The following is a 14,524-nucleotide window of genomic DNA, read 5'->3' as shown; positions in this document are numbered from 1 at the left end:
TAACGCCCTGACAATAGAGGCGTGTTCAGATATTTGTGTGCGCCTTAGCCGCTCCGATATATCTGATGGTGACTGTATATAAAGTTCAACTTCAGTTTTGACACTTCAGTGATGTGGCGTCTGAGTGACAGCTTTTGTGTTTGACACGGCGTGGAAAAGTTTAACACCTGTCGGGTTTTACCAGCCCACGGTGTATATAGTAGGTAGTTAACTTTAAAACACAAAAAAAAATTGATACATATAATTTGAATTTCAGAACTGCTATGTAAAGCAACTGTGTGCTCAGACATGTTATTAGATTGTTGCGCCCGCGCCTACCTTTTCAGCTAAATATGGATAAAAAGACTATCACACATGATGTTTGTAGCTAATAAGCTAAACCATGTAATTTTATAAATATTACTGTAAGTTCGTTTCTTTGTTTCATTCATTTTAATTCCTAACTATGAGTATATAAAGCCTGACCAGGAATATATGATAGATCATATATCATATCTTTAATGATATAGGTGGTAAACGAGCAGAAATCTAAAAAATATTGTCAGTGTTATAAATTAGTTCCAATGAAATACCGCAAAATGGCGCATTATCATATATTACTGGTCAGAATTCAAGAAAAGGCAGGCAACGCACTAGCAAGGCTGCTTTTCCACCAGAGATGTAGATACGAGGTAGCTGAGCGGTGCTAGGATAACAATATGTTTTCCTTTCACACTTAGATGGTAAGTGCATTAACTTTTAGGGTTCCGTAGCCAACAACTCTTTATATATAGCTTTAGTGTTTCATACCCAAAAGGTGACAAGGGGAACCATTTACTACCAAAATTTCCTGTTAGGTAGGTACTACTAAGCCTCTGTCACCGGCAACCAGGAATCAGTCTTAAGAAATAGTTATTTATTTTATTTTAAAGTAGAATCTTGAGCGTTGCGAGGGTTTCAATGCACAAACTTTGCTACAGGTGAAACAGAAACATTTTCACACTACACCAGGCGTGGCTCACTACGCGATTGGCTACAAGGCCTACAAGTACATGCGACCAACACCAATTTTGGTGTCTAGCCATAGTAATCGCCGCGCACCGCTACGGAACGGACGCCTGCTCGCGCTTGCGCCACCTAGCGGTCATATCTGTCGTAATAGACGCTCTTTGTTAGAGAGTGCATCTTTACCTAGGTACTATTATTTTATTCTGTGGCTACACACACCGCACACTAAGTAAACATTAAAGACATCAGAATTGAAGGGATGTTTACAAAAACAACATAACTGCTTGGAGCGGTTGACACTTTTTTAAGAACATTGTTAATCGTTTCAGGTGTCAACCAGTGTAGTCAGTTATGTTGTTTTTGTAAACATCCCTTCAATTGTACTCGGTACAGCACTCCAAGCCCCAAGAGTAATGAATAAGTAATTCCAAGTTCACGAAGTTGCCGACTTTCGGATTTGTTGAAAAACGTAATATGATTTCATTTACGAAGTATCCATGTGTCTGAAGCGAAGGCCGGGAAGTCTACTACTGAAACTCATATATTACAAATAGATTCCGATAATCAAGCCGTTTTTACACTACAGGAAGTATAGGTACCTACTTAATTATGTAGTGAATGATCCTACCTATCCCATCGTATTTTCTTGGTACGCTCGTATTAGTCATGCAATTTCAGTCTTTAGTACTTTTTGTACTGAGACCGACTGAAATATCATGCCACTTTCGTACCTTTCGTGAAAATACGATGGGAAAGCTCATTAGTAATGAGTCATTACATCTGTAAAATGGTAGGTTGAATTAGCGTATCGCCGGTCAGTTTCCTAATTCGTCAATTTTGCTGATTCAACAGTTTAATGATTAGACTGTTTCTTAATTCGCCAATTTCCTTTTTTGCCAGTTTCACTAAATTGTCAGAGCCCCTATTAAGCCAGTTTCTTGAGTCGCAAACTTCCTTATTCCTCAATTATCTTAAGTTGTCAGTTTTGCTATTTCGTCATGTTTATGATTTGCTACTTTTTTGGGGTTCCGTAGTAAACTAGGAACCCAGCTGTTTTTAAGGCGATCTTAAGGCGATACAAGACATATTTTTGTACTCGGCTAAAAGTCACGAAATGTAAGTTTAATATTTTTTTCTACTCCAGCACTTAAATGTGTCAATTAAATGACTGACAGTGATATCTAAAGCAATGTCATTTGAATGCTTTGTCTATAGGCTCATAAGATGACTGCTAGCAGTCATCTTATGAGTATAATACAACTGCTTTATTTTTTTAAAGATACAAGTTCCGATCATCTTGATTGAAAGAGGTATGTTTTCATTTACAATAATAACTCTTTTTTTTTAAATAATAACTCAATTTTTTTTAAATAATAACTCAATTTAACATAGTCATGTCTTATTGACTGTACCTACCTACAGGAGAATAGCAGATGACATAACTTTGTATGGTGTCGGATAATAGTTTTAAAATAACATTTAATAAGGTGACTAGAAACATCAATGAAGCATCAATAGGTTCATCTTTTGATTCTGCATCAAGCCTTGGTCTCTTGCTACTTGCCACACGACCCTGAAATCACCTTGTATATTTGATACACCGAAACCTGACCGAAACACGACTATAAGACCCTGGCAACTAGTGAAACTGGCGAATATAGAAACCGATTATCTAGGGGAAATTACCATTTGACCAAACTTAAATTAAATTAGCGATAAGACCGCCTGTTGTTACCTACATTTTTGTACCTGTTCATACTTTTGTACTATTTCTTTTGTAGTGTGCAATAAAGCATTTTATTATTATTATTAGCACATAAGGAAACTAGCAAATTTACGAAACTGAAGCCTAGCAAAACTGGCGAAAGAGTAAACTGAAGGTTTAGGAAAATGACCCACTAGCGAAATTGTCAACCTAGTGAAAATGACCAGAAGGTAAACTGTTGAATCAGCAAAATTGACGAATTAGGAAACTGACCGGCGATACGCTAATTCGATTGATTGCTATTAATGAGTCTTTTACTTACTACTCCAATCCATAGGTACGTACAGTTAATGATTTTAGTGCTGTAGGTGCCTACTTATAATAAAACAAATATTTATAACTACTATACAAAAGTCCCAGCACGATCTCCGTACATTTGCGATTTGAGTCACACCGTACCTACATGAATGCAAGGGCGTTGGGGTAAGCAGTGTGCTTACCATAGGAGTGCCGCGACAGTAATACACCAGCGAGATAGCCTACCCATCTTTTTCTAACTGTTTAGAGAGTGACTAACATCTTCAGTAATGTTCGAACAGAACTCACTTCACTCTATTGTTCGACTAGACCGTGGTACCGCACGCACGTCGGTCCGTCCATTAGGTTAACGGTAAAGGATCGGATGCTCCGCGTCTCTTTGTGAATGTTATCGCTGCGACTTCGGGCAGATATAGCAGAGTAACTACTTGCGAGATACGGTCGTTGGGCCGAGCTACAGGTGTGCCTAAGTTTTACTTAAGTCAGGCGTGTCTCACTCCGCGATTTCGTCGCTTTGCTACAGGTAGCTAAAAGTACATCCGTACAGGCGCACTTTTGGGGAAAGCCATAAGCCGCGCGTGGCGCTGTCGCCACCTAGCGGCCATATCTGTGCTGATCGTAACAGACGCGTTTTGTTAGAGAGTGAGTCTTCTGTACTTAGTACTATTATTTATTCTGTGCTTAAGTGTAGGTTTCTTTATAGGTACCTACCTTTAAACGAGCAATTCTTGTATTTCGGGGATCTCGGATACGGTTCTAACGATATCGATGAAAATTGCTATATAGGGGTTTTCGGGGGCGAAAAATCGATCTAGCTAGGTGGTAAAACGCACATTTTTGAGTTTTTATGTTTTCCGAGCAAAGCTCGGTCTCCCAGATATTAAGTAGGTAGGTATATATACCTATCTACTATAAGTATGAAATGTTAATGTACCTATCTCTTTAATTAGTGAACACAAATAAATATTTTTAGTAGGTGTAGGTACTAATAGAAAGGCAAAGGAAGTAATAGTATTTTAGCAGTCTATATACCTATTACTTAGGTTTATATAATCGCGTATTTTTCAGTAAAATATTCTCATAAATTGGCATTGAACCGTGAAGCTATTTGAAAGCATTCGATCCACTCCAATAAAACTAGCGACGCAGCGATACGTGCGGATATTGAATAATATCCGGGCAAGCCTTCCAACCTTTTGATTTCGAATAAATCGCACAAAGCCGCATCGAGAATGCAATCAAGCACAACAAAATACAATGAGATAATCCTGAATACAACACAAATACAATGGAATATTTGATTATTTCTGCTTGCACGGACTAAGGTTTTATTTTATGGATACACGTGTATGTACCGACACGTGTTCACGACCAGTAGCACGAAATATGTTGACCTATTTCTGCTAATATTACGAGTTTTCCGTAATATAAAAGTAGATACCTAGGTTTATACAAACACATGATCGAGATTAAAATATTAAATGCTCGTAATATGTTGTACGCAAACCTAGGAGAATATTTGCTACAGAAAGGCTTTATTACGTCAGGTACAGTCTCCTGCAATATTTACCCCAACGAGTCACGCAAAAACATACGTCGTCCGACGTGTCAAATATTTTTGCGCTCTTTTTGAACTGTTACTGGATTTATCAGTGACGTTTCTGGTAGAAATAATGTTACTTTTGACAGTGATCGATTTTATTTGTAGTATCTAATCCAGATCAAATTCATAACCTGTATTACAATCAAAATACGCCACCAGGTATAAATTGTATGAAAACATCATGTGAAGTGCCCTCAGTACTCGTAGTGACAGATCTTTACCCAACTACCTACATAATAGGTACTGCGTAAAGTACCTACGTAAATTAGTATTCTAATTATTACGGGTTGTGAGGTGGCATTTTATACTCGTAGAACGAATGAATTTATAAATTTTTTCTACTCCAGCACTTAAATGTGTCAATTAAATGACTGACAGTGATATCTAAAGCAATGTCATTTGAATGATTTGTCTATAGGCTCATAAGATGACTGCTAGCAGTCATCTTATGAGTATAATACAACTGCTTTATTTTTTTTAAAGATACAAGTTCCGATCATCTTGATTGAAAGAGGTATGTTTTCATTTACAATAATAACTCTTTTTTTTTTTAAATAATAACTCAATTTTTTTTAAATAATAACTCTTTTTTTTTAATAATAACTCTTTTTTTTTAATAATAACTCTTTTTTTTTAATAAAAACTTTTTTTTTTTTTTTTTTGCTGCAGCTGTCATAGAAAAAGTAATGTATGCAACAGCTCATAATTGGTTCTTAAAATTCAAGGGTCGAAGTTACAAAACGAGACGTAGTCGAGTCGAGTATTATATCACTGTTGCATAAACTACTATTAAGACACCTCCCAGATGTAAGTGGCGTCGGCGGTTTTATAAATTTGTAATGTTTAGTTACTTACTTATAACGAAAGCTTCTGTAATATGCCGCTCTAATCCAAGGAGGATATTATGTGTGTAAGCCTTAACCATATAATAGGTATATAGGTACCAGTGGCGGCGCGTCAAACATATCCATAGGCAAGCTGAGGCTAATTTGGCTTACATATTTCTTTTACAACTCTACTCAAACGTCCAAAGACAGGCAAGCCGATAGGAATCGACTTTTATGGACGCGCCGCCACTGATAGGTACGAACTATTGTATATTAATATGTGGTATTTTATAAATTTAATGACATTACTGATCGACAAAGCCTTAACCATATAATAGGTATATAGGTACCAGTGGCGGCGCGTCAAACATATCCATAGGCAAGCTGAGGCTAATTTGGCTTACATATTTCTTTTACAACTCTACTCAAACGTCCAAAGACAGGCAAGCCGATAGGAATCGACTTTTATGGACGCGCCGCCACTGATAGGTACGAACTATTGTATATTAATATGTGGTATTTTATAAATTTAATGACATTACTGATCGACAATCTTAGATACCTACATTTTGAACACTTATGTTATCATTTCTATTCCTACTCCTTATTCATTTCTACTCCTTTTGCGTTGTTAGTGGTTTCGTATATTATTTATGAACTAATTAACATATTAAATATACATATTAAACAGGCCAGCTCCATTCCCCACTTCTGCCTGACCATCTTTTGTACCATATTTCATGCAAAATAAAGTTATTTGTATTGTATTTATTTGCGTAATCGATAAAACAGCTCTGTAAGTACTCGGGTAATGTCCTATGAAAACCGTTCATGATGAAAATTCACGGGAAAAGAAATTTTATTAATCTAACGTAATTCTTAAAGCATTTTGTTTCTACCGTGCCCTCGTCTCTTGTACAGTCGAAAGTTTTAATTTATGACTCATATTGTACATTGTCACAGTGACAATAGTATGAGGTCTCTAGCGACTTTCATATTGATTGTCACTGTGACAAAGTACGAAATGGGTCATAAAACTCATAAATTAATACCTTCGACCGTACAATTTTTGGCGGACGACCGTAAGCCAGATATTTAGAAGGAAACAGAAGATACGTATTACGTGCCGCGTGAAACTTGCGACGGAAGATATGGCCATCGCGCGGGTTTTTAGCGTTTTACAATTATAATGAATGAATGAATGAATGTTTCTTTATTCAGGCAATAGACCCATTACATAATTTTAAGATAAAAATACAATAAATTTAAAAATAAAAATATATAAAAATAAAAATAAAAAGGAAAGAAATGTAAAAATAAAATAAAACTAAAACTATAATGAAAATATACTTCTGTTTAAATAAGAACTCATCATCTTCCTCGCGTTATCCCGGCATTTTGCCACGGCTCATGGGAGCCTGGGGTCCGCTTGACAACTAATCCCAGTAATTGGCGTGGGCACTAGTTTTTACGAAAGCGACTGCCATCTGACCTTCCAACCCAGAGGGTAAGCTAGGCCCGTATTGGGATTAGTCCGGTTTCCTCACGATGTTTTCCTTTACCGAAAAGCGACTGGTAAATATCAAATGATATTTCGTACATAAATTCCGAAAAACTCATTGGTACGAGCCGGGGTTCGAACCCGCGACCTCCGGATTGCAAGTCGCACGCTCTTACCGCTAGGCCGCTACTTCTGTTTAAGAACTATGGGACAATTATTTTAGAGTAGGTATAAGTAATAATATTCACCCACATTTTTACACTTAACTGTATATACCTTACCTACTGCTGCGGTAGGTATGCAGGGTAACGACCCTGCATGCCTACCGCATAGGTGTGGAAAATAAATGAAAATCAGCCACGTTTCGAGATCAACATAATACGGCTTGCCATCAGGCCCCTATTTCACCACGGTGACAGGTGCAACAATTGTCCTCCCGATGCTAAGCGGTAACCGTAGCCCATGGATGCCTGTGACGTCAGCAACAGTGACATTTGTCGAATTGTCGCACCTGTCGCCGTGGTGAAATAGGGGCCAGGTGATACGCTCGGGATCATTATGATGAATAACAGTCAGCACTTGCCGGGGAATTAAATAAAAACATTGCCTTCAAACTGTTCTGTTTTGGCCTTTATCCCGAGTTTAATAAATAAATAAATAAATATTATAGGACATTTTTACACAAATTGACTAAGCCCCACAGTAAGCTCAAGAAGGCTTGTGTTGTGGGTACTCAGACAACGATAGATATTATATTAAAAGGAGATAATGACGGTTGCGTACGACGTCATGCTACGTCACCGCCGCCGCCCCTCTCACAAGCCTTTATAAGCGGGAGCTCACCTCAGACCGGTCTCTTTTTCTGCACCAGCGACATTGAGTAAGGGTTATTTACGGAAGCCTTTGTCAGTTCTGTACATTTGTAGATTTGTGTAATTTTGTTGTTAATTACTAAGATTACTTTAATTTTAAGGATCATAGTTGTGGAAATTTAAATAAATAAGTCGATTTGTTTTTAATATTTTTATTTAAATCCTGGCCATCGCTAAAATCAGAAATGGGATAGTGCCTATCGCCTATCGTAGTTTTTGATAAACAGCGAACATTTATTGAGATAAAAAAAAAAAAAAAGAACAATGGCCGAAAGATCCACTCGTAATAGGGGTAGGAGTAGGCAGACTAATCAATCAGTTCCAGGAACGGACGGCCTCCAGGAGCAGCTTGGCGATATATTAGCGCGCCTTCACGCGCTTGAGGGCAGCGCGCCGGTAGTCCCGAGCCCGGCCAATGGCGTCGCCAACCACGTGGAGCAGGACGCTAGCCACGTGGACGCGGCCAGCAGCCTGGACATCGCTGCTCCCGGATCCAGCTCGCAGGCTCCGTCGGTACTACCTGGATCAAGTGCTAGCACCGTCGGAGAACCAAATGCGAGTTCTACTGCCGCACCTGATGCTACTGACCGGCTTATTGGAGCCCTTACCGCATTGACAAAAGTAAGATCCAACCATTATTATATTTCAAATTTTGATCCAAGTTTGCATGACATCGATTCTTGGTGTGAAGAAGTTGAGAGAGCTCGTGATATCAATCGTTGGGATGACAACGAGTGCCTTTCTAGGATATCTAACTGTTTGAAAGGGGACGCTCGTAGTTGGCTTAACGAGTGGGTTACCAACGATCGTTCGTGGACGAACTTCAAACTCGAATTTAAACCATTGTGCTCGCGAAGAATCGATGTTGCTAATATTTTATTTAGCGTCATGTCAACAAATTCCGACAGTTATACCACGTATGCAGAATATGCAAGACGTTCATTACTCAGATTGAACATAGTAAAAGGATTAAGCGACGAGTTAACGGTTGCTATTGTTATACGAGGTATAACTGACGCTCAGATTCGTGCTGCCGCGACTAACGCTCAATTATTGCCCAAAGATCTAGTCGAGTTTCTTTCTATTTATACAAAACCTAATTCAAATATTGCGCAATCATCCACACGTCCATCACGCAGTAGGCAGATTGAAACAAATAACCGGAAACGCGGTCGCACTTTTAATACGCCCAATCGTGAATTAAAATGTTATTCATGTTTTGAAATAGGCCACCCGCAACGTTTTTGCCCTAAACGACTTAAACAGCCTGACGCAAACCCCAACAAAGACGAGAAAAAGCCTTCTGCCACCTCGTCTAATGGTAACGCGAACATATGTTCATTTTGTAAGAAACCGGGTCATGACGACACAGTATGTTTTGCTAAGAAGCGATCAGAATCGCGGAATAAAAACAATGTAAATTTTTGTCGAGAATTAACGGGTAGTCCGGACGACAGTGATATAACAACGGCGGTTATACAAGGCATACCTACAGATGTTTTGATTGACAGTGGGTCTCGCTTCTCGTTAATCAGTAGGTCCGTGCTTAAACATTTTGAACACACTGTACTACCCACTTATCAAGTTTTGCGCGGCATAGGCGGTAGTATCGTTTGCACTGGTTATGTAACATTCCTAGTTGAATTTAGTGATTACGCGTTGAATGTTGATTTATTGCTTGTGCCCCCTGAGTGTATTAGTGTGCCTGTGATAATTGGGACGGATGCTTTGAACGGCGAGGGAATAGCATACATTCGATTAAATGGTGAACATTACGTTACTCAGGTTTCTAATACTAGCGGTAAAAAGGACGTGTTACATGTGCAATCCAGTGAGCAACAACCGACCAATAGTTCGCTTACCGAAAGCGATATCAATAGTCCGCTTACCGGGAGCGATCGTGAGAAATTATTTACAATTATTAATGATTTCAAAGACCATTTGATTGAGGGCACGGCCCATACAACTGTTACTACGGGCGAGATGCACATTGAATTGACAAGTAACACTCCTATTAATTATAGACCGTACAAAATGTCTATCGATGAGAAATCTAAAGTGCGCGAGATAGTTCGTCATCTATTAGACAAAGGTATTATTCGCGAGTCACAATCACCGTACGCTAGCCCGATACTTCTTGTTAAAAAACGCGACGGAAAAGACCGTATGTGCGTAGATTACCGTGCGTTAAATGCCATTACGGTGAAAGATCGCTTTCCACTGCCTCTTATCGAGGACCATATAGACCGTCTTGGCAAAAGCAAATACTTTAGTTGTTTAGATATGGCCACTGGCTTCCATCAGATAGCACTGGATGGCGATTCGATCCCAAAATCAGGTTTTGTAACGCCCGAAGGCCACTTTGAATATCTAAAGGTCCCGTATGGCCTTTCTAATGCGCCTGTTGTTTACCAGCGAATAATAACAAAGACGCTGAAGCCACTTATTGACGCGGGTAAAGTTTTGACGTACATAGATGACGTTTTAATTTTAGCCTCAACCGTTGACGAGGCACTTGATAACTTACGTGAAACTCTTGAAACGTTGACTTCCGCCGGGTTTTCGATTAACTTAAAGAAGAGTACCTTTGTCGCTACAGAAGTAGAGTATTTAGGTCGTAGGATATCACATGGTCAGGTTAGGCCGAGCGAAAGAAAAGTAAAAGCCCTGATTGACTCTCCTGTGCCTACAAACGTACGTCAAATACGACAATTGCTTGGGCTAGCCGGTTACTTCCGGCGATATATACCCGATTATGCAGCTAAGACGGCTTGCATAGCTAGATTGACGAAGAAAGGGGTTCCGTTCATATGGGGTGAGGAACAGGTCGAGGCTCGAAAATATTTAATTGAGTGTCTTACTAATGAGCCCGTGCTCGCAGTATTCGATCCTTCGCTGCCAACGGAACTTCACACAGATGCGAGTTCGGTTGGATACGGCGGAGTACTGATTCAAATACATAATGATAACCGTAGGCGTGTGGTGGCCTACTTTAGTAAGACTACTCAAGGCGCCGAACCTAAATATCACTCATATGAGCTGGAAACCCTCGCTGTCGTGAAAGCTTTACAACATTTCCGCCATTACTTGCTAGGAGTTCCTTTCAAAATAATAACAGATTGCAATGCATTAAAATTGACAGAACGAAAGAAGGATCTCCTACCACGTGTGGCGAGGTGGTGGATATATATGCAGGATTTCAATTTTACGATAGAATACCGAAAGGGAGTAATGATGCAACACGCTGATTATCTAAGTCGAAATCCTGTAGATGTCTGCCACATAAATAAACCAAAAAACTGGGCACAAATTGCTCAATCCGCGGACGAGGAAACCCGCGATTTGATTGACAAAGTTAACAATAATGAACTTGACGCGTCTCGTTACGTTGTGGAAAATGATCTGTTATATTATAAGTACTCTCCTACTGGCGAGGAATCCAGGTTACTGTGTTTTATACCTAAGGGTCACAGGTTGAGTTTATTACGTATCTTTCACGATCAACATGATCATATTGGGATCGATAAAACTACGGATCTCATTTTGCGACACTTTTGGTTTCCTGGATTACGCGCTTTTGTTAAAAAATACATAGCACATTGTTTGATATGTTTGTCATCAAAGAAAATACCTAGAGCTCCACATCAACCGATCTCTTCGTGGCATAAGCCCGATGTTCCTTTTAATACCATACACGTTGATGCATTAGGTATATTGCCAGAGTCAAACGGTTTTAAGTATGTTTTATTAATAGTCGATGCATTTTCAAAATATTGTTTGCTTTACCCAATGATTAAACAAGACGCAAATGAGTTGCAAAATTGTTTTTGTAACGCAATCTCTTTGTTTGGTACACCCAAACTTATAGTTTGCGATAAGGGTCGTATGTTTGAAAGCTCTCTGTTTCAAGGTTGGGTAAAAAGTATAGGGTCTAGCATACATTTTATAACTCCTCAAATGCACGGTGAGAATGGACAAGTGGAGCGATATAGTTCTACAATATCGCTCCACTTGTCCATTCTCACCGTGCATTTGAGGAGTTATAAAATGTATGCTAGACCCTATACTTTTTACCCAACCTTGAAACAGAGAGCTTTCAAACATACGACCCTTATCGCAAACTATAAGTTTGGGTGTACCAAACAAAGAGATTGCGTTACAAAAACAATTTTGCAACTCATTTGCGTCTTGTTTAATCATTGGGTAAAGCAAGCAAACAAAAAATAGTCTGTGGTCTACTAGCCTTTGGAGGCTTCAACTTGTTGTTAACAGCACAAAGCAGAAAACTATTCAAACTTCCCCTTTACAATTGCTGGTCGGTATTGAGGGTACGACACCGTTAATAAGGACCCTTATTCGCGACGTAGCTCTTGATAACACGCAACCAAACCGTGAAGGCCTTAGAGAGTTACAAAGACAACGCGCCACTGAATTGTTAAATGAAAATCAACGAAAGCAAGACGAACATGTAAATAAAAATCGCCGGGCGGAGCGTATATTTAAATTAAATGATATGGTTTTTGTAATTAAAACTTCGCAGATGACTGGCAAGCTCGACTCCGGGATGCGTGGGCCTTACCGCGTCACGAGAGTGCTGCCTAACGGTCGCTACAACCTGCGACTGATTGGTGGCTCCTACGGCAAAACTACACAAGCCGCCGCTGAGCATATGGTTATATGGCGCGGAGAATGGACCCCCGAGTCGTGTGGTGCCTTCTTTGACAGTGAGTACATGAAATTCCATTCTATGTAGCTTGTACATGCAAACAAGGGGCCTCTGTATTTGGTGCTACGTAGATAGACATGCTAACTCGGTGCCTCTGTCCGTAAACCGCGTCATACGTAAGTAGCTTTTGACTGCTTGCGTTACAGGTCACGCTAACTCTGTGCCTCTGTCCGTATTTGGTTGTGTATGGATATGCTAACTAGGTGCCTATGTCCTTAATATATAAGGGCCACGGCGTTTATAACACCTGCCCAAATTTATAGAACAAAGGGTTAAGCTAACTAGGTGCCTCTACCCATAAGAGACAGTATTATTGGATAAGCAAACTAGGTGCCTCTATCCGTTCATGACATGCAAACTAGGTGCCTCTGTCTTTCAAGTTTATTAATGAACTGTCTTTTAATTTATTTTGTTATCAATTCCAGGTGACGAGGATACTGCATCTGGCACGATCTCTGAAACTATCAGCCCACCTGCCGATGGGAGTCAGCCGGGTCCAACTCCTAGCGCCGCGCCCGCGCCTCCTGAACCTAACAGCCAGGAGAGCCAAGCCGTAGAACGCACGAGCCACCAGCTACCATCTGCCAGTCACGCAATAGAGAGCTCCGCCAGACGTATAGACAACGGCGACAATGACGTTCGTGACGCTAAAACGCAGGAGCCTAGACGACCATGTGGTCGAGGGCGACCACGTGTCAGGAGAGGCCGTAAAAGGAGATAATGACGGTTGCGTACGACGTCATGCTACGTCACCGCCGCCGCCCCTCTCACAAGCCTTTATAAGCGGGAGCTCACCTCAGACCGGTCTCTTTTTCTGCACCAGCGACATTGAGTAAGGGTTATTTACGGAAGCCTTTGTCAGTTCTGTACATTTGTAGATTTGTGTAATTTTGTTGTTAATTACTAAGATTACTTTAATATTAAGGATCATAGTTGTGGAAATTTAAATAAATAAGTCGATTTGTTTTTAATATTTTTATTTAAATCCTGGCCATCGCTAAAAATATACAAATACTTACATAGAAAACAACCATGACTCAGGAACAAATATCTGTGCTAATCACACAAATAAATGCCCTTACTGGGATTCGAACACAGGACCGCGGCTTCACAGGCAGGGTCACTACCCACTAGGCCAGACCGGTCGCCAATAATAAGAGAAGGTTGTGTTTTTTTAATGTCTTATACCGATATGCCATGTCATTCCGAACATACAAGTATGGTGATGCATTTTTTCCCCACCTCAAAAAGTGCACAGCGCCGCTAAAGAAGTTTTCATTTCAAAAAATCCTCTTCCTCTTAGCGTTTTCCCGGTTGCATCCTAAAGGAGTCCAGGCTCTGTTTTGCCAATTTAATCGAATCTGCGCAGGCAATAGCATGAAAACGACTGACGATTCATCTTCCGATCCAGATGGGAAACTGGATAGGAAGATGAAGATCCAAGCCTTATTTCATTAGTCCAGCACGCGAGCTTTTCCTTCACAGAAAAGCGATTTATAATATCAAATGTACCTACCTATATTTCATTCGTACATCGTTTCAAGAAACCCATTTGCCTTTTAGCCACAAATTGGCCGACATACGTGTCCTAAATATTAAAACCTCTGTTCCCTGAAACTAATAGGTAGTGATTAATTTACCCACAACCCGCCATATTGGATGCATCGACGTACAGTCACCAGCAATAATATGTTACACAACGAAGGGCGCAAAACATCTGACACGATCTTATTTGTAGAGGCATAAGAGCGTTTCATATATTTTTGCGGCCTTTGAAGAGTAACATATTATTGAAGGTGACTGTACATAACAGTTTCAGCGTATTGATTTGAGCTGTTTCCCGGAATCCACCCTGCGGCGTCCTTTGTTTCATTATTTTGCCGGCAATATGAACAATCGGATGTATTTGAGATATTATTACTATATCTTCAGTTATAATATCTTAGCTAATAACATGTGTACTTATCAACAAACAAAAGGTTAAT

General features: G+C 39.8%; 1 protein-coding gene across 1 annotated transcript; it reads left to right on the top strand.

The window, feature by feature from the left end:
- Positions 1 to 12,036: 12,036 nt before the first annotated feature.
- Positions 12,037 to 13,317, top strand: LOC134658073 (uncharacterized). The gene is made up of 2 exons (XM_063513672.1): positions 12,037 to 12,537; positions 12,965 to 13,317. Exons 1-2 carry the CDS (start codon positions 12,327 to 12,329, stop codon positions 13,258 to 13,260), a joined length of 507 nt encoding a protein of 168 aa, XP_063369742.1. The 5' UTR covers positions 12,037 to 12,326; the 3' UTR covers positions 13,261 to 13,317.
- Positions 13,318 to 14,524: the final 1,207 nt, after the last annotated feature.

Source organism: Cydia amplana, chromosome 21 (assembly GCF_948474715.1).
Source record: "Cydia amplana chromosome 21, ilCydAmpl1.1, whole genome shotgun sequence".
Taxonomy (NCBI): domain Eukaryota; kingdom Metazoa; phylum Arthropoda; class Insecta; order Lepidoptera; family Tortricidae; genus Cydia; species Cydia amplana.
The sequence above is the reverse complement of the archived record's forward strand: the minus strand, read 5'-3'. Positions and strand labels throughout refer to the sequence as shown.

Coding starts and splice junctions, on each gene's coding strand:
- LOC134658073 (XM_063513672.1), top strand. CDS start 12,327: ATGGTTTTTGTAATTAAAACTTCGCAGATGACTGGCAAGCTCGACTCC. Junction 12,538..12,964: donor GTGTGGTGCCTTCTTTGACA/GTGAGTACATGA, acceptor TATCAATTCCAG/GTGACGAGGATACTGCATCT.